We start from the raw sequence: 22,375 nt of genomic DNA on the forward strand, positions 1-22,375 counted from the left end.
CACGCAAATTATTCAATGAGAAAATTGAGATATGTCTGCTGCAACCACCAGAGAATAGATATTTACAATTAAAATTTACAAATGTGTGTGTAAATTTTTTCGTCCAAAATGAGTGAGTGGTTGCAAAAAGTTAAATCGGATAATTTCTATGAGAAAATTTCTGATACGCACATGCTAAATTATATTCACAAAATACAAAAAAAAAAAAAAAATGAAATAAAATAGAGCTACATACACGATTATTTTTGCATTTGAATAAATATTTTTCTGGGTGCAAAACCTGAGAAATAAATATTGATTCGTTACGAAAATTGTCCGCAAAAAAATGACAACTAATATAGTTTAGTTCGCGGGCCACACAAAACGGCTTCGCGGGCCGGATGCGGCCCCCGGGCCGCCAGTTGGAAACCCCTGCATTATAAGATACTATACTACCGTATGGAAGGAAATAATTATAGACAAATTAGGGGCCCACAACATCCGTCGAAAAAGGCTTGCTTATTTTGTGAAAGTGCGCTGCTTAACTTAAGTGCGTGCAACTTAATTTATGAAATGAATATTTTAATGTAGAATGGACTATTGTTGATTAACTTTATACATTCAGAAAATGTTTACAGATAATTTAAAGAAATTGGAATAGCTTAAGAAATTATTTTTTTATAATTATGTTTATTTGTATTATTTTGCATTATTAGTTTAAAAATTTGCATTATTTCTTTAAGGGTTTTCATTATTTTAAAGTTTTTATTAATTATTTATATCTCTGAAACAAATTATATGAAATATGTTTCGATAACTTTTAGATTAGTTTTAAAAAAAATTTAAACCTTTTTATTTTTTAAAATTATTAACAATTTTAACTTGCAATTTTCTATAGTTTTTTTTTTAAATTTTAACTGTAAGTAAAAACATTTTTTTTCCAACTATTTACGGAAAATGTCTCTCGCTAAAATTTTGTTTTAGTTACGTTTACGTGATTTTCTCAAAGATGATAAATTAAAAAAAAAAAAAAAAAAAAAAAAAAAAAAAAAAAAACTAAATTTAAAAAAATTTTTTTTTAAAAGAAACTTTTCAATTTAAAAAATTTGATGGAAATAAAAAATGCGATAAATCTTGCGTCTGTTCCATGATTGAAATTATTAATAACATAAAGCAAATCCCCTTAATTCTCATTCTTCCAAACATTCATAGGTTCATTTTTCCCCTCGTTTCAAACTTCCCAGGTGTCGTTTATCTCTAGCTTCAGGCGCCAAATTGCTCAGCGCCGGTCTTTCTTCATAAATCAGTTCATACCCTTGCTGGATTCAATTGTAAAGTAATCTTGGCGATTAAATTTGGCGATGTTTATCAGGTGGTATCTTTAATAATGTGTTTCTCTTAAGAGCTAATCAAAGTATGTCACTTGTTGCCAATGTTGGCGCATTTATCGTCTAAAGAACGTAAGGAATTTGTTTTAAAAACTTTCTAGTTACACGATACAAATTCTTTTTGAAATCAAGAAATTTTTATGTAATTGTAATTATTAAGCCCTGCTCTTGATTTCTTTATTTCCTTCCAAATAGAATCTCTTTTGGCGGCTTTTAATGACGTCACAAATACTGATAGATTACGCTTTCACTGTCAGTATTTCTTGCAAACATCTTTCAATGAATTGATTGCTCATTGGAAAAAAAAAAGTACGAATCTCTGTAATGTCGACCTGATCTAACAAAGAGAATAATTTGTTTCTTTGAAGTATTATTCGAAAATTGCTTATTATATTTCTGTTTGAATGTATTCAAAATTAATCCATAGTGCTCCTACAGTAACAACGCATGCGCAGAAAATACGATGAAACCCAAATAAACAACATAAAAATTTTAACTAGGACGTGGAGATGCTTTGTGTTTTATGATGTGGTACAATCTAAATTTACCATGAAATTTTGTTTAGTACGTGAATTTTATTCTATATTTGTTTCCTGTGATCTTAAGAAAAGAATTACTGTGAATGTGACAGATTGGAAATAATGGTTCAGATTGGTCATTAGAAGCTTATGGGACGTTGACTTGTGTCTGAAAGCACCATCGATTAAATGGGAAATTTACCATAGCACGTGTATTTGTTGTTTTTTCTTTGAATGTTGTGTTTATTTTTTTTCTCCGTAGTGAAATCTTTTCAAAAAATTTTCACTTAAAATGTGCCAAACCACTATAACATGAATAGATTTAATTACTACATTGTTATTGTGTTATGAAACATAACCTTCTTTAATTCAAGAAAAACAGCTTTGAAAGTTACTTTATAAAAAAAAAAAAATATTGAATTAATTCCGTCCAAGATCTGAAAAATGTGTAATGAAGATTGTAGTCTAGTGAACAGCTTGAAAAGCATCACTGTATGAAAAACAATCTGGAGAAAGGTTCAATTTTTTTAATTTCAAAATTATGGGAGATGTTTTGCCTCCCAAGAGAGAGACAGTTGAGCGTTTAAAACGTCGATTTGAAATTTATCGTACTGTTCACAGTGATCGTTTTCCTAAATACGAACAAAATGCCAATGACAGTCGGGAAACAGAGAGACAAGAGACTTTATTGCTCAGACAAAGGTTTCTGGAATCTAAAGCCAAAAAAGCTAAAAACAAAAGTGATCATCATCGTTCATACAAAGACTCCATATCAGATAGCAACAAAACACCTATGGTAAGTATTATTTGATTTTGCTACTAACAATGTATAGAAACCATGTTTTCTCGGGTTGTCACCAGCACATATATTGGTCACCGTAACCTACAAGTTACAAAATTTAATTTAACCTGATAGTATTAGCTATCATAATTATTTTTGTTAACCAGATTTATACATTATGAAGACAATTTATTATGTATTATTAATACATATTATGTATTAGATCAGGGGTCTGGCTAGGCCAAATTTACTACCGTTTATTTTCACAAATTCAACTTTAGGAAAAACGGCAGTTTCACAAAATACTTTTTATTATTATTATTGTATAAATGATAAATCCATATTTTTACCATATTTCTGTGTTGATTTTTTAATATAATTTTTAATTTTCACAAATTGTGTCTAAATTTTCACAAAATAGGTACCTCTCAGAAAAACCTTGACAGACCCCTGTAGATTTATGTATCTAAACAATACTATTATGTACCAAAAATTAAATTAAGCTTAAACATTTTAATAACTTTATTTAACTATTTTATTTACAGGGGTCTGTCTAGGTTTTTCTGAGAGGTACCTATTTTGTGAAAATTAAGACAAATTTGTGAAAAATTATATTAAAAAATCAACTCAAAAATATGGTTTTATCATTTCTTAAGGGATACAAAAATAAAATTTTAAGAAAAAGTATTTTGTGAAACTACCGTTTTTCCTAAAATTGAATTTGTGAAACTGCCGTTTTTCCTAAAGTTGAATTTGTGAAGGTACCGCTAAACCAGTGTTTTCATTACAGAAAAAAATGAGAGAGAATTTCTCACCCTTTCTCAAAAATAGGGCGAGATCTCAAAAAGTTATTGTGTTTTGCTGTTCGCACCTGTTCGAAACAATACTAGTAAATAGGGAAGCTGGATAACAAGCATCGATGTTGAAAATAATGAAAGATCAAGAAAGAGAAGTTAAACGGATTCTATTCAAAATGGCAGAAGCCGAAATTTTTCCAAAATTCGCGAGATTCGCACTCTTTGAAATTGATTAATAGGGTGTGCGATCTTCTCACGTTAATCATTATCATTTTTTATCATTTTTTAATGTGAGAAAAGTAAAAAATAAGCGAGATTCTCGCGCTGTACTGAAAACACTGCGCTAAACGGTAGTAAATTCGACCTGGACAGACCCCCGATTTATTTGCCCATCTGCTACTTCTAACATGGGTGGTTACGATTGTTCAAAATAAATAATTGGCACTTAATTCACATGCTTATGAATCTGTGTTGTGTCTAGTTTCCTTTCATGTTAAGTAATAATCAGCATGAAAATTTCATGCTTAACATGTAATACACAATAATAATTGATTGCTGACTCACGGGACCAATTATTTGTTTCATGTTGAGTGGTATTTCACACTGAGCAATTTCTCGTTAATGAGGTTCGACTGTATTTCTAAAAAATATCGATTATTTAAAAATCTATCACAATATTTTTTTTTATCCAAATAAAAATTTTCAGCTATCACAATAATATTAGTTATTTGTGTATTATGACGACCATTTGAGCTAACTTTGCCCCGAAGTCACTTTGGTATCTTCCAAATTTGTTTTTACGTAATGATTTATTATAAAGAATTAGATGTTGTTATCTTGTGTATGCATACAGTGCTAGTGCAAAGATTAGAGTCCTCCAAAAATCTTGATAACAAGATTTGTAAGATATTGAGTGTCCTCGTCGCAAACTTCTCGCCAAGTGCCCGGACATCAGCTCCTGGTGCGTCGGCTACCCCGGACGCAGTAACACGGTCTATTGCACTATTCATAGAAGAGGGGTGACATTGCCTCCGAAAAGGTCGGACTTCTGCCTTTTAGTCCGCAGAACCACCCTGTGGTAAACCAAATGAGGCATTCCCAGATCCGCCACCTGGGGACGCTCTCTCTAGGAGTTACAGGCATCCCCGAGAGCGAGAGCATTAGATAAATTAGAGCATTAGAAAGAATTAGAATGCTCCCCGAGAGCATTAGAAAGAATTAGATAAAATACAAATATAACTTATAAAAATATGAGATAAAATATTTAAATTTGAACAATTTCGATGATAATGGTTGACGATGTTGCGTATTGCAAGTACTTATTAGTGTACATTCTAGATGTTGAAAAGGGCAGGGCACTATTTACCCCTAAAAAGGAGCAGGGGCACCTATCACAAAAAAGGGCATTGTTCACAAATATTTGCATAACCTTTAAGACGCCTAAAATATTAAAAGTTTTTAAATTTATGATTAAAAAATCTTATCTATTTTAAAGATAAAGTTTAAATTAAAAATGATTCCTTAGTTAAATTTGCACATTGTATAAATTAGTTTTAAAATGAACGTAATTCTCATATGTTGCATGTCGTAATTATAACTTATCAAACTTGTCAGGATTTCAAAAAACGATATCAAAGTGAATGAAAAAACGATAAGTAATTGCTAAAAAAGCGATGGAATCATCATGATTCAAACGCATGAGAAGAAAGTTATTACTAAAATATGAAATTCGTTAGCCAATACATCGTATCAATTACATCGGAATTAGAAGGAAAAAAAACGTACCAGAAAATAGTCAAGAATCAGCAAATAGTTGTAGAGAAAGCTATCCATAAACAATGTGGATTTACGATAGAATCAATCGAAATTGATAATGTCAAAAAGTGACTCCATTAATCAAAAATTCCGCTTTTCACGATAACACCATATTAAAATTATCAGAGTAAAGAAAAACAAGTAGAAATTGCCGGAAACGACGTCAATTGTCAAAAATCGGACACCTTAAAAAATTATAAATCAACTTCTAAATTTAAACGTCGTATTTAATCCTATAAAAATTTAAACACCATACACAAAAGACTGATAAAATTATAAGTAATTGCCGAAACAAAATTCCTATATCATACCTGGAAAAGTACCGTAACATCTATTCTAATTATTTAAGGTGCATAGCATTTTTGAAAAGTGCTTGAAGGTGTTTATTTTTAATTTACATTTTTTTAAAAGCCCTTAAAGGTGCTTTTTTTGTTCGGAGTTGTTGATTGTCGTTGTAAAGTACAAAAAATGCGTGTTTTTCACAGTTTTATCAGAAACTAGTTATTTTGTCATGATTATGTCAGGTTTTCGAAAATGTTTTTCAATTTTATTGATATTTATAAATTAAAAACTTGAATGATAGAAAAAAAATTTGTTACTGTACAGACCCTAATTATGATTTTTTTTTTAATTTGGAAAGTGATTAAAAATATTTTTGAGTGCTTAAATAGTACTTAAAAGGTGCTTATTTTTTGTTGAAAAATCTGGCTATGCACCCTGTTATTTGTTGTAAAAATTGACATTTTTGTCAAACTACCATGTTCCAATCCTTATTCAATGATATCTTTTACTCACAAAATCTACTAATATTTGGCGTTTGAAATATAAAAAAATCAAAGGTTTCTGATGAAAAGTTTTTTAGTCTCCTTAACGCATGGATATAAATTTTCATTGAAATTCACCTTATATTCCTGGAAAAGTCAAAGATTTTTTTTTCTCTTTTTTTCATGCAATAATTATATAGTTAATTACCAAGAAAAAAAATTCTGTCGCTTAAACATGTAAATAATTGGAAGCATTGTATAATTTTTTATTTGAGAGTGGCTATGGTTTAATCATCCTGCAGTTCACATTTCTATTCATGATTCTCAACATTTGTTATTTCAAAACTAGATCTAAACTGAGATAATTTTTAAATTCAAATTTTTTTCTTTAGATTTTAAGTAATTTATTTTAGATAATTTATCTTACAAAAGTTTTGTCCTTCTCGGATCCATATATAGCTGTGCTGCAATGATATTTGCACAATATGTTTAATGTGTTAATTTAAATTGGTTGTAAATTTTTCAGTTTTTATATATTTATTAATAATTAATTAAAAAACAAAGATTTTCAAGAGCCGTGATTGGGTGTAATGCCCATGTTGTAGATGTGTCTCCTGAGGGTGCAGTGACCAGTGAGAAGACCAATGATCTTCCTCGAGCTATTCCTGTTAAGTTTAAGAAGCTCTTTAATGTACACCAGGACAGTCACGATTTGACTCCTTAGTTTGCCTTTGACCATCATGCTCATTTGTAATTTCTCAATAGAGCTTGAAAAAAGATGCCCTGAACTATGCAGGCGAAATCCTCAAAGCTGGTTCAGGGCTACAGAAAATTTTACTGGAGCCAACCTGTGCTGATTCTTCAGCCAGCTCATTACCAGGAGTACCAATATACCCAGTGTAGGTATACATTATTACGAGTAGAAAGGTCACAAAGGACTGAGAAGCACTCCTTCACTAAAGAAGAGGTGAATTTACACCTTGTTAGTGATAGAAGAGCAGCCTGACTCTCAGAGCAGATGTAAATAGGTTTATTTAGATAGTGCACACCCTGCAACAAAAGATTATAGCATAGACTTCAGCCTGAAAAACAGTGGCGTAACTACTAAGAGGAAAGTGAAGTTTGGTATCAACATAGGAACAAATACCTGTCCCTGATTTAAGATCAATCCTAGATCTATCGGTGACTATTGCCCATAAGCCACCTAGGAGATTTGAGCCATTCATCTCTAGAAGTAAAATAGACATTGAAAGGCTTATGAAAAGCATATCTTAGTGACATATAATCACTAGGCGTAATCGAAGAAGGAAGGTCACCTGCAACAGGAGGTGTCCCCATGACAAGTGCTGTATAGAATTGATGACAGTTATACAAGATCTTAATAAATTTAACTTAAATATATGATTATTTTTTAACAATAACTACTTCTTGTTAAATTGTCTTGTAGTCTAAAGGTTGAATAGTGTTTTGCTCATAGTTTTCAAAATAATTCATTAATATAAAAATTAAATTGCATAGTTTAGTATTTTCTGTGTTGAAAATGAAATTTTAAAATTTCTCTAAAATATTGACTTTAAAAAAGTTATATTTTTTATTTTTAATAAGATGCAGAAAGAAAAAAAAACTATTTAAGCAAAATAGCAAATAATTTTAAACTTGCATTAAAAAAAAAACTAATTTATTTTAAATAAAATAGTTGTTTAGTTTGTTAGTTTTTTAAATTTAGATATGACATTTCTGGTTTTAGTTTTATTACTTATATTAAATTTATAGAAAGGAACAATTTAAGAAATTTTAAACTCATTGCCTGCTTTTATTCATTTCTTCCATTTCATCCAGTTTATGCCATAGTTTTGGAAAAAATCTATGTCATGAGCCATAGTCTTGGAATTTCTTGAAAAGCACCCAACCTTCATTTAAATCACTTAACATAGTGTCTACTTTGTGTATAACACAATGCAACCTTTTTACATTACTTTGTAATGCGATAATGTAGCTCCTCTACTGGGTGTTTAATAATTTGTTTAAATTTTTTTTTCTGGAATTTATGTATTTTAAGCTTTACTGTTTATTTTTGAAAATTGAAGAACTATAAGTAAGAACTATAAGCCAGAACTATAAGTAAGACAAATCTTCGTTATATGCTTTAAAAAGAACAACAAATTATAAAAACCAGGATTTTGGGTATTTTCCTAAGACAGAAGTAAATATCCATTTATAAACACCCACATCTATAATCAGGAAACATTATTCTAAATTATTCTTCCAGAACAACTTCATTATTTATTAACCAGCAATAGCAAGTTTATTCCATAGTAAAGAAAAAGCCCGGAATGAAATAGGTTTCTTCCAACTCAAATGGAAGAAATGTGCGAAGCATTTTTTTATAAAGAAATATCAAACATTAAATTAAAATTTTAAACAGTTTATAATTGCTATCTAGTTAGACAAAAGTAAACACCCATTTATAAATACCCACTTCTATAATCAGGAAACATTATTCTAAGTTATTCTTGCAGAACAACTTCATTATTTATTAACCTGTGATAACAAGTTTATTCCAGAGTGAAATATCAAACATTAATAATAAAAAACATTAAACATAAAGAAATTTAAGTATGAAACATAAAGAAATTAAATACTAAAGGGATTTAAGTAATATCCACAGTGAAAGCATTAAACATGAAGAAATATCAAACATTAAATTAAAATTTTAAACAGTTTATGATTGCTATCTTGTTTAAATAATAGCATTATTTCCCAGTGATTTGATAAATCAATTTTGAATAAGTGAAAATAAAATGAAAAAGGAAAGAAAAATGAATTAAAGAAATTTCTAATTATATTGATATTGGCGCTTCTTTCAATGTTTTACATGAAAAAGTGAAGTAGAACTTTATTCTATAATTATATAAAAAGAAACTTTACATCATACTGATTTTTATTTAAAAAAATGCTATCTGGATGAACATTGTGTACTGAGAGCAATTCTTACATAAAGATATTTATTAATAAATATTTCAATACAATTTGTATTTTTACATACCTATCATAAGTTAATTATAGTTTATGCAATAAAATAAATTTTTATTCACAAATTACCGAATTTTCATTTTCAAATCAATGCTCAATTTCATTAAATTTATTTTAAAAAATTAAGTGGTAATCAATTTTAAAGCTTGAAATCATGTTAAAGTTTTATTTTTAAAAATAAAACTTTCATATATAAATGTTATAGCTCGGTTTTTCATTTTACATTTGATAGCTTTACAGTATTTTGCATAGGATTTTCTTATACGAATAAATACATTAAGAGACATATAACTGTTTCTCTTTTTTATATAACTTTTCTCAATTTCAAAGCTTGAAAGCATGTTAAAGTTTTATTTTTAAAAATAAAACTTTCATATATAAATGTTATAGCTCAGTTTTAAAGAAAAAAATTAAGTGAAAACAAAATTAATTTCAAAAATTTCATAAAAAATAAATATATTGTCCCCCCTTCCCCCCCCCCCCCGAAAAAAAAAACAAATTGCTTTAAAAATTTTACTTATTGAAAACTTTTTAGCCAAGTAATCATTTTTGAATAATATTACATCAAGTATTATTTTTTCTTACTTTTGAAATTTTTAAACAGAATATTCAGTAAAAAAAATGTAAATTGAAAAAAGAAGAAAAAAAACTTTCTAAATATAAGTGCATGCATTTATCTAGAAAGATAATATAAGTTGTGTGCATATATATATTTTTATAAGAAAATAAGGATAGCTAATTATAAAAACTGTAATCTAAAAGTAGAAAAGTTTTACTTTTTGACCTATATAAATTTTTTTTTAAAATTTAACCCTCATTTATTAGTTATCGTTAAACTATTGTATTGGTCAATTTTAGCTGAAGTTTCAGCTACTTTTAACCTCATTTGGTCTCTTATTATTATTTTAATATTTATTAGTCTATTTTTTAAACATCAAATAATAATTTAAGCACTTTTTCCATGCATAAAAAATTCAATGCCAATGAATTCGTTCTTAAAGAGAATATCTTCACTTTAAATCAATGTGTTTCTTTTATATCAATTTGAATCAATGATTAAAAAAAATTTTAATCTTTAAATTATGTCAACAGTTCTTTAATTCTCCTTTTCTTTTCTTTTTTGTAATTTGTTAACTAATTTGATGTGTGACAGCTTGCATGATTAGCGACAAAAGAGATATTTGTATTGTGTTCTCTTGCTTTATAATACAAAGAGAACACAATTCTTAATATGGTGTTGAATAAATTTAAATTAGTGTGCATTTATGCACGATTTATAATTTTTTTTTAAAGTTTAGTCCCTCATGGCATGCTTAAATTTTAAATAATTGACATGTATTTATGTTATTTAATTGTTATATTCTAAATATTTTCATCCTACTGATAGCAATGAAATTTTTTTGTGTAAACAATTTTCTCTGGATGTCATTTTAGAGATAACTCATGATTCAATAGTGCACAACATTCTTGTTATACCTTCTTTATCTCCCTTCTTATCTTCATAGTTCGGTTTTTATATCAATCTAGTTTTTTTTCCTTCTCTCTTAAAAGAAACTAAACTAGAAATGCGAGTGAAAGTATCGCCGTTATTAAAGTTTTTCATATTTCTAGAGCAAAAGTTTTTTTAAAGTAATAAAATCGAAATCCAAATAATTATGGCTCACAAAAGAAAAAAATTAGACACTATTTAATTCAAAAACTAATGACCCTTATCTATAACAGTTTCATATCAGAATGCCCCGTTAATGTTTAAATATGCAAAATTTCATTTTTTCTCCCATGGTTCAATAGCTTTTGAGTTATGAGATTTTAAAACTTTCGCTGCTATTAAGTTTCATAACCATCGTTGAACAGTCGACCCAATTTTGGTTTTCCGACTAATAATGTTCAACTCTGTAGCCTTGTAATTTTGAACCAATCCAAAAGACAAGGGATCTCTTGGATCAGTACCCCCAGAGGTATGATTTGTTATGGGAACGTGGAGGATTTTGTGACTCGACAGATTTAACGTGCATCAGTCACCATTTGCTACACGGTAAGTCTTAGACCGGTGGGGATCGAACCCACGACCTCTTGAACATGAGCACAGTATCCTACCAACCAGGCTATCCCGGCTACTGCTATTAAATTACTGATAACTATTAAATTGCTCCTGAATTCATTTATAATTCAAACAAAGTATAATGTCTTTTTATTTTATAACCGTCGTAGAACAGCCGACTCAATTTGGATTTACGACTACTAATGTTCAACCCTTAGCCTTGTAATTTTGAGCCAATCCAGAAGACAAGGGAACTCCTGGGTCAGTATCCCCAGAGGTATTGTTTTGTTATGGGTACATGGAGGACTTTGAGACTCGACATATTTAACGTGCTTTAGTCACCATTTACTACACGGGGAGTCTTAGGCCGGCGAGGATCGAACCCACGACCTCTTGGGTTCGACCTTGTTTGTTTTCGAACGAGAGCGTACAAAGCTGCAAATAAATCATAATTCTCCTGTTTGCAATTTTCGCTAAATTATATAATTACGTGGCTCGTAAAAATAAATAAATAAAAATTGCAATTTTGTCACTATTTAACTAAAAAAAAAAAAAAAAAAAAACTAATGACCACCATCTATAACATTTTCATATCAGGTTGTCCCTTTAACATTTAAATATGCAAAATTACATTTTTCTTTTTGTTCAATAGTTTGCACGTAATTAGATTGGGAATCTTTCACTGCAAAAATTTTCTGAAACAGCAACGACGTTGGGCAAAATTACCTCTACAGGTGTGTGTAATTTTTGCCCATAGCATACTTTCTACTGAAAACTGTCTCTGTAGGCGATATTTAATTTTTTTTCTTCTTCTAAATATTATAGTGAAATTCTAAAAAATACTTGGTGCTGTGCATTAATTAAATCATCTTCAATAGAGAATTTCAAGATTTTCAGAGGTAAAATTTAGGCGAGAATGGAATTTTAATACCGTTCTATTTTGTCTGAGGTTTCGATAAGTGATAATGTAATATTTTTCGGATTTAATTAATATACTTCTGTTACTCAAATTAATTTGTCAACCTCGCGATTATATCTAATTATTAGTATCTGCAATACTTACGATATTATTTTACTCGAAAGCATCAATATTCAAAAAATTTTATACAGCATATTACTCACGAAATGTCGTAAAATACTTTTAAATCTATCGTTATAGCTGATGCTGAAATAGCATCCATATTTCACAATGTTCCAGCCCTAGTAAAGCCCATTCATTACAAAATTAAAAAAAAAAAAAAAAAAAAAATGAAGTGTTTGCAATATTTCTTATTGCAGAATTTGGATGTGTAGTTTTGTGTTTTAATGATCTCATATGTTAAATATTGATGCTAGTCTAAAACGAAAGGTCTTGATTAAGGTTTTATTCATTAGTTAATTAAAAACTTCATTCGCTTCAAAAGTATACAATTTGAAAAGAGCAGTCGACATGTTTTAAGCAGTCAAAAATATAGTTTGTCTGCTTTAAGAACTCCCCCCGCCACTAAATCTGAGGCCGTCTGCTGCTATGGAAACAAGAATAGCGCATTTTAGGGAGGGTAATTTCTTTTCACTCTAGGACTAACACAATAGGGGAGCTCTTACTTTAGACAAACTATAAGCTCCCACTTGCCAGGCGTTAGTGAGGAGAAACAAAGTGATCTGAAATATAAAACGTGCAGATGCCAGCGAAAATGGATAAATAAAGGTGAGAAACAGTTCTTGTTATGTTTCTTACCTTTATTTTCCCATTAATATGTCCATTAAAAAGAAATTATGATGAAAATGATATAGCGTGATTTTGTTTGATACCATGCTGCTAGCTGTGCTCATCATCTAAGTAAATATTTTAATATATATAAAAAAAAGATACAAGCTTCCCATATAAAAAATATTAAATTAGCAGACATTGTGTTGTAGATTCTTAGTTGTGCGCTCTGCTGACAGGCGCTGCCTCAATTTGTAATGTCGGCTAAAATAATTTTTTAGTGTTGACATCTTTATAATACTGGGAATCTACTCTGAAATAGTATATTCATCACTTTATTTAAATCCTGGCTAACCGATAATAATCTATTTTAAAAAGTGTTTATTTTTGCCAAGAGGTTGTTTACATACAATTCTTTATTCTATTGTTCAAACCATTTCAATGAAATCTTCTTTCTGAGAAGTAAACCGTAAACACAAGTGCTATGGTTTCTTTTTTTACAAAAACAATCATGAAGTTCTCTCACTATTTATCGTCTTCTGCATCATTATCGTCAGGTATTGCTTTTTAAAGTATTTTCCCTCATTAGAATGATCATTTTTTGTGGTATATTTCTTACTTTAAAAGTGATAAATTAAATACGGTTTCCCTTATTTCATCCCTTCAACTTTTAGAATAGTTGTAAAATTTATCGTTTTTTTTTTCTCCTTTTCTTTTAGACTTATTAAAATTAGTCAATTTGGTTTAGTAGCTGTGAAGAAATAATGCATTTTGTACTTGAATCAGAAAATAGTAGGGTATCTTAAATAGTTTCTTTGATTTCTCAATAGTTCGTGATTTATTTTTAAGATTATTCCCCGGTATTTTGTTTGAAAGATTTTTGACCTGTTGAGTTATTAAGTTTGCAAAAAGTATTCATAAATAAAAATAACACGTTTTTTGAACACACAATTTGTCCTTAGCAACCTTATTTTTTGTTCTTTTATTTTATTTAATAAGAACTACCTGAATACGCTTTTTTCTTACAGGGTGAATAAAAAAGAAAGTAATCAATAAATATGTACTAAACAACGCTACGAAATTATGCTCAGAAGTAAAGGGCATGTACCAACACAATAATTAAAACTTAAAGAATTCCATTTTTTTTTAAAACCTTCCCGGTGGCTTTACATTATTAGATTAAGAAAACATGTTTTCTGTGTTCATCCCATCAAAATAAAAGCATTTCGCATAATGCTGTTGCTAGCGGGCTACTCATGATTGTCACGAGATCTACTTAACCACAATCAAATGATTATTTCTGGTACTTTTATTACTTTCGAGGGCTTGTATAAGTCTCATTCCACTGTATCTATATTTAAACTGAACCAAGTACTATAACACCAAAAGTACCTCTTACCAAAATTGCAACGTTGGCTTCAATAATAGTGTGGAGATTTTTATCACTTCTCTTAAACGAATGTACAACTAAAAATGGGCGGAGTCTCTTAACTATTTCATTTTCAATAAAACTATTTTCCTCACATTGAGATCTCCGAAGTCAGGAAAGAGCCAATTCTATTACGCAACGAGCTATGCTTTATGTATGTTTGAGGAAATCTTCGTCAGTTATCGCACGGTTTTTGTTTATATTCACAGCAAAGATGAGACTAGAAGGGAAATATTTACTTTTTTGGCTTTAAGCTTGGTTAACTTAGCTGAGTCACAGAATGAAAAAATTTTCTAGTTGTCCATTAGGTGAGCGAAATTGATATAAAAAAATAAACAGCATGAATCAACTAGTGGTATTCGTTCATCGAATTCTACCACAGGTATAATTCTGGAACTACCACTACAAATATTAAGTACTAAATCACTAGTATATAAGACATGTTAACTTGATTCTATCTTGAGGTACCTAGATGAAGGTTGACATAGTCGATAATTAATAAAAAATAATTAATTATTAAAGAACTTGCTATAAGTTTTTTTTTATTAATGAGAGCTATAAGCTAGCAACCATCACCGGTGGTATCGTTTAAATACTTAAAAAAAAAAAAGCTATATTTTTATCGTTTGCTAATTCTGAATCTATAAGAGAATTCCATTTTTCAACTCCCGAACGATTTGATTTAAATTTTTGAACGTTTTTTTAGGAATCTGGGCTGAAATTACTCCTTTCACCTGTTATCCTAATTTCAGGCTAATAGAACAAACGTTACTGAAAGAGACACATGCACAGACTAAACTCATATTATTATGATCGACACTAAAAATATTCATAAATCTGCTTTAAAATAACAAAAATTTATATTTATTTTGTATGAAAAATTTTCGCAGTTAATATGTTCTTTGAAAAAGCATTAACAGTATTATTCGAAATAAAAATAAATAAATAAAATCTTGTTATTTATTTATTATGTATTTCCGTTTTTTTTTTTTTTTTTTCTTAATAAGTTTTTTTATATATACGAAATTGCTAGCAAAATAAAATCAACTTCTAATTTTTGTTCGCGCAAACATCCAATTCAAATTCGCAGAATAGTTTGAGACTAACACTGGATTGATAATATAGACTATTTATATTTTCCTACGTCTCATTCACCAAGAGAAATAATTTTACAAAGGAAAATGTGCCAGTCCAGTCTGGTGGGGTGCCCAATTGGAATCCTGATGTCCGATCTCCCCCCTCTTCTCTTGCGTTACGCTTGATAGCTTCTTCCTTCTCTCCCTGTTACTTCCCTTCCTTTCCCCCTTCCCCATATCAGGTGTCACGTGATGAGCTGACGTCATGCCCTACCGCTACTTTGGCCTCATCGGAAGAAACTAATGAAATGTCTCTATTCAATTTTACACTCTCATTTTTTAATGAATATGTGGATCGTTTTCATATAATATTTACTTAAGGATCGTTTGATTCTTTTTAAAGACAACAAAAAATTAGTACCATTTTTCCCCAGAGTAAAATTTATTTCCTCACTCTTCAACAGTCACTTTTTTTAAAACTAGTGGTCAATTCTTAAATAACACTAATTTACAGTGTTTCATCATTTAAAATTAAAATACATGCGTGTATAGCATGGGATGAAAACAGAAATAGAATTAAATTAAAGATAGAACATCATTGTCTCTCTCTCCGAAATCGTAGTTTTTTCATTGAGGAAAAGATGAGTTCATATTCATTAAGTGTCAACCTGCATGAAAACCCAGTTTCTCCTGATTTAATAAAAAAACTATGTTTTTTATATACCTTAGAAGAATTATCTAACATTAGGAAAGTTTCGTAAAAAAATCACTATCATTTTATGCATTACTGTTTAAATAAGAATTTAAACTAGCATTAAAAAAATTACTGAGTCAGAATCTAAATTAAATTGTAAGAAAAAGTAATTTATTTTGATCATAAATATTTCAATTTAATCTTTCAAAACTTTTTTTCTTTTCCGAAAATTTTCTGTTTTGAAATAAGTTTAAAAATGTAGAATCTTTGTAATCATGTCATTTTTATTAAAACTTCAGTTATAACATTATCTTAAATGAATTTAGAAATTCAAACAAGTTTTAAAGTAGGAAAAAGTAATAAAATAGAATATGTGTGTCTGTTTTTAGGTTTAGCTGCTTTAGGCGCTTTTCCAATTTGATTTAATATTATAATAGTTAATTTACTTCTTTGTCTCTTTTTTGCATATGTAAATTGGATTTCTGATTAGATATCTTAAATGAATTTAATGTCTTTTAATATTTAATTAAAGTTGAAAAACAAAAATTCATGTTACAGTGAATATACTATCGGAAAATATTACAATAAATTTAAATTTTAACTATTAGTGAAGTCACTTATTTTTCGTTCATTGATTTTGAAATCCTTGAAATTTTTATGCGTGGCATAATTATGTTGCATAATTATTTGCATTAAATACATATTATTTCGTAATGCACCGACACGAGATTTTTTTTTCTTTCTTCGTTCTCTTTTGGCAGTTATGCAAATTCTGAAAATATTTTTTTTTCTTCTGGGCTGAATTAAAATAAAAGTAAATGCTCAATGAATTGTGATTAAATTATGCCTTATACCACACATAATTATATGTCATCTTGAGAAACAAATTTCTGGAATAATAATAAAATTTAAAAATAAAAAAAATTCTAATTGCATTTTTTTTAAATTTTTTTTTTAAAAATATTTTTATATTTATTTTTAAATCTGCATATTTTTGCTAACATTTTTACATATTAGTGAATTTTCATATCATCTTCATCATCATATTGGCCATGTAAAGACTACAAAGTAGCCGAATTTTGACGTATTTAATCCGTCTAGCAAGATTGTTAAATACTCTATAAATCATTGATAAAAAGTTATTATTTTTTGTAAGTTCCCAAATGTTAATGGAACAATGTATCTTTTATGTAATAATATTTTATTCCATATTTTGTTTCTTTAGTTACAAATATTACAATCTGACAACTATTTTTTTTTTCAAAAACTAACTATGAAAGTAAAAAAAAAAAAAAACTTGTAAGTTTTTCGTTAGTTAATGTTGTAAATTTTTAACTTCCATTCCCAGAATTGGAAGAACCAAATAATTGAACTGATATTACCCTAATTATCTTGATGGTTAAGTCTGTCCAAAGACGTTATTATCAGGGTTTGTTGATTTAAATCAGCTTTATTTTAATCACGATTTAAATCATGATTTAAATCAAATGCTTTTTTTAAAAAAAAATCATTGATTTAAATCAACTATATTAGAAATATAGTATTTCTTGGTATGCGTTAAATTCCAATACATTTGAAATTACATTTTTAAAAATCTTTTTACTCTAGAGATTGTAGTAGAGAAGTACAGATTAAAGTAAACATTCAAGTATTTTTTTCCCCCTCCTGTTTACAGTATCTTTGACATCATCAGATTTTCTATAAAGAAATTTAGTGAAAAAACAAATTTCACTGAGTACATAGATTTGTTTTTAGTTTAACTTATCTATTTTGATATAGGATTAAAAATGAATATTTTAATATAAAATTATATAGCTTTAATATTTATTTATTTTTTGATAAATGACTACATTTATTAACATAATATGTTACATTTATTTTGTCCTTTTAAAAATCAAGGGGGGGGGGAAATATCACAATTTTAAATTAAAATTATGGTTTGGTAATTGAAACTTAGTTTTAATAGTTAAAGTATTCTTTAAATTCTCTATTTCATCTAGTCTTTAAATTTCAATCATGCATTTGTTTCAAAAGGGCTGCTATGCATTCAAAGCTATGTATTATAATGAATAATTGTTTTAGGTAGTTAGAGCTTCTAAAATATCCTTATAATATAGTTTTAATATTAATTTAATTTTGATTGAACATTTATAAAGTTTTTTAATCATAAATCAAAGTTCTTACACTGTATTTGAATTTTTAAAAAAAATCCGATTTAAATCAAAAAATATTTTTTTTTTTTACTTTTTAAAAATAAATCAAAAAATATCACGAACCCTGGTTATTATTCATGGTATTAATTAACTGTACTACTACCATAAGCTCAGCTCCAAGATTGAACAGGATTAAAACGAATAATTAAAAAAAAAAATTTACATAAATTGACGGCAAAACTTGAAACAATATTTAAGACCAGGGCTCTTGCTGTCCTAAAATGTCCTAAAAAAGTGCTAAAATTTTCCTAACTTTTTTAGGGCCTAAAAAGTGCTAAAATTTCTTCTGAGTGCTAAAAAAGTTCTAAATATATTTTATTTTGGCATTTTGAAATTTTTTTTGAGCGGTCGGATTCCTTAAATCGGTTTCCCTAAATCCTTAAATTCTGTTGCCTTCGGCTCTTCTGCTGCCTCCATCTTTTTAGAAGATTCTTGGGCTTTGGGGAAAGAAGTTCTTTCTTCTGAGATTTTATGGGCTTTAAAAGTTGTAGAAAGCTACTACTCCTACAATTCTTCCAAAGACACTGGAAAATTATTTAGTACAATGTTTCCAGACAGTTCAATATCACGTCATTTCACCTGCAGTGAATCTAAGTGTGCATATCTCTGTCATTTTGGACTTGCTCTTCATTTTAGCATGCTACTTCTGAAGTGCATTGATAATGCCAAGTTTTATACATTGCTTTTTTATGAGTCTTTGAACAAAGCGACACAGCAGAAGCAGTTGGATATACATATCCACTTTTGGAACCCAGATAAGAACATTGTAGAGACGCGATACTTAACATCAGCTTTTGTGGGCCATTCTGCAGCAGATGACCTTTTAGCCTGCTTTTATTCATCAGTCAAAAATGTAGACCTGAAGAAATTATTGCAGATTTCTATGGACGGTCGTGCTGTCAATTGGAAGTTTTATAATAATATTCAAGAAGATTTGTTAAAAGAACATGGTGTTCAATGCAATGCAATAGGAAGTTGTGAGCTTCATATTTTAAATAATGCATTCTACAAAGGTGAATCTGAAACAGAATGGCTCATTGGTTCCAACCTGAGCTCAATCTTCTATCTTTTTAAAGATTCACCCACAAGAAAAGGGAGATTTTATTAATCAATCAACTGAGAACAAATTACCACTAAGATTTTGTAACCACCGTTGGCTAGAAAATGCACCTGCAGCTGAAAGAGCAATATTGCTTTGGAATGATCTGAAATCTTATGTGAAAAATGTTGGCAAGTTTAGAAAAGTGAAATGTAAATCCTTTTTAACTTTACAAGAAGCAATAAAAGACAAATTAATTCTTGTTAAGCTGAACTTTTTCCTAAATGTGTCGGAGCTAGTTTCACCATTTTTGAAACTGTATCAAGCAGATCGGCCACTTTTACCATTTTTTGCTGCAGATATCCAGGATTTGGTATTACATAGTGTGCAATTATATAACATTCTGAAGCCAGAATCTGTAGAAAACTTAAATTCTCTGGAGAAACTGTGCCATTTTAATTTTTGTGATGTCTATGAATTATGATGAATTGTGTCTCTCTGACAAAAATCAGTGTAGGTTTTAAAGGTGACCAAATTTTAAAGCAGCTGTTGGCCTCAAAAGTTATTTCTGATCGGGATCATATGAATATAAAGAAAGATTGCAGAAAGTTTATGACCAAAATGTTAGAAACTTTACTGGAGAAATGTCCAATAAACTATTCTGTTGTAAAAAATGTTGCTTGCATCAATCCAAGAAAACAAAAGCAAGTGTGTTCTAAAAATGAGAAACATATTAAATTACTTAAGTCAAAAAAAGAAAATTGAGGAAAAAGATTGACAAAATTAAGCCTCAATTTGCATCATGTATAGATTAATTATGTAATTTTTACTTCATGAATCGTTAAACACTTTATTTGTACATTTTTAATATCATGTATAGATTAAGTATGTTATTTTTACTTTACATCAAGTGCTAGTTTTTTTTTTTGTCCTAAAAAAGTGCTAAAAAAGTCCTAATTTTTTTTTGAAATAATTGAGCAAGAACCCTGAAGACTCTCTTGATAATTTTTTTTTCTTTTCATTTTTTCTCTATCATTGTCTTAAAATAAGTTTCTTTCTTACTCAAATTAAAGAACAATTTTTTTAATCCTCAGTGGTAGTCGGATCATGAGTTAGAGTCCCTTAATCGTGGAATGTTTACGTGGTTTTCCTCTCCGTGTAACGCTAATGCGAGTTAGTTCAATCAAAAAGCCCTCGAAGAAAGCAAATTTCTCCTAATACTTGATCCAGTAGTTCCCTTGTCTTTCTGGATTGGTTCAAAATTACAAGGTTACGGAGTTGAACTAGTCGTAAACCCTAAATTGAGTCTGCTGTTCAACGACGGTTATAAAATAAAATATAAAATTATTAGAATTCATTCAAAAATGAAAAAATTCATACTGTTTTTTTAAAAAAAATTTCTATTTTTATCAATAATTGCTTTATTGAAAAAAAAAAAAAAAAAAAAAACATATAAATATTGGGAAAAAATATCTATATTCAGGGGTCTGTTTAGAAGAAATTTGGGTCCGTTAACGCAGTGTTCCCCAACCTTTTTATCACAGCGGACCTGTTAACGTTTGATAATTTTACCGCGGCCCATTGGGGGGGGGGGGTGTTGATTTCTTATATTTTAGATCATTTTGATTTATTAATTTTAATTTAATTGTAATTAAACATGCCTTCCAAACAAAATACAGTTGCACCAAAAAATAAATATAAGGTGATTTAGCATTTCAACTTACTAGAACGTTAAATCAATGAGAACCCTAAGCTTTTTTCTTTGCAATGAGACGTTTCCATCTGGGGGTAATTGGAGACAATGATACATTACAAAAATTTATGTCACTACCTTCGAGGGCCCTATTTTTAAACAAATAAAATTTTAATGGAACGCAGATATTTTTAATTTGGGGTATAAATTAAGTTTCAATGAAATGGGCGGCCCGGCACCATTTGATCCACGGACCGGGGGTTGGGGAACACTGCGTTAACGGACCCTTCACAAAATATCTTTTCATAAAAACGGACCCTTCACAAAATATTTTAACTTAAAAACGGACCTAACTTCACAAAATGATTTTTCTTTTAATCGTACCCTTCACAAATTTGTTTATCTTCATTATGATTTTGTTAATCGAATAAATATTCGTCCGAAATTAATATTTTGCGTTCAGCAATATAGGTTAAATACCAAATATTTGTATGTTGCATCTCTAATTATGAAGCAGCAATTGTTGGTTATTTTTTAAAATTTAATTTTTTTAATTATAATTTTACAGTGTTGAGCATAATCTTGTATGTCTTTACAATTTAAAAACTCATTGAAATTTTTTTTTTTTTTTTTTGCAATAACGGACCCTATTTGCACCAGGGTTGGCAAGATTTTGCCACAGGTGGAAAAAACCATGGTAAATACCGGTAAAAACCGTCCTGGCAAAAACAGGTTTTTGCCAATCAAATTGGCAAAAAGTGGCAAAAACCTATATTTTCCAAGATGAGAGGACAAAAACACATTTTTGATACAAAATTATTCCTAAAATTGAAATATATACTATAAATATAAATAATTACAAAAAAATTAACAAAATTATTATTCCATAATTAAATGATAATGTAATAATATATCATTTTAGTAGTTTAAAACATTATTGATTGGAAAATTTGTGATTATTCTTTTTTTTCCAGTGAAATGAACTTATTTTAAATTAATATAACTATAATTTAAAACATAAAATATCTATCAATATGTGTAGTTAATTATTGTACAAATAATAATTTTTTATAATAAATAATAATATTATGCAAATAATAATATTTATTTATTTGTAAAAAAACATTTATTTTAGGATTCTAAAATGAAAAGAGATCACAAACTTTCAATCTTTTAAAAATTATTACCATTATATTAATTATTAATATGTTAAAAATAATTTTTTCATGTAATGTATCAAAGTTATTATTCCTTATGATTGATTTAAATTTGTTTCAAGTATTTTGTAATAATATTTAATCAGCAATTTAGATAATTTGGTTTTTGCCGGTTTTTACCAGTTTTTGCCGGTTTTTACCAGGTTTTTGCCACTGTCCTGGCAAAAACCCCTTTTTGCCGGCAAAAACTCCAACCCTGATTTGCACAAAT

General features: G+C 28.7%; 1 protein-coding gene across 1 annotated transcript in view; it reads left to right on the forward strand.

Annotated features, from left to right (window-relative positions):
- The first annotated feature begins 1,342 nt into the window (after positions 1 to 1,342).
- Positions 1,343 to 22,375, forward strand: part of LOC107452906 (uncharacterized) — a 28,771-nt gene continuing 7,738 nt past the window's right edge. Inside the window, exon 1 of the mRNA XM_016069531.4 lies at positions 1,343 to 2,681. Coding sequence (XP_015925017.3) covers positions 2,427 to 2,681 — 255 coding nt within the window. The 5' untranslated portion in view covers positions 1,343 to 2,426. The remainder of the gene's footprint in view (positions 2,682 to 22,375) is intronic.

Source organism: Parasteatoda tepidariorum, chromosome 2, assembly GCF_982258835.1.
Source record: "Parasteatoda tepidariorum strain Cologne lab strain chromosome 2, Ptep-v5.0, whole genome shotgun sequence".
In the NCBI taxonomy this organism is placed as follows: Eukaryota; Metazoa; Arthropoda; class Arachnida; order Araneae; family Theridiidae; genus Parasteatoda; species Parasteatoda tepidariorum.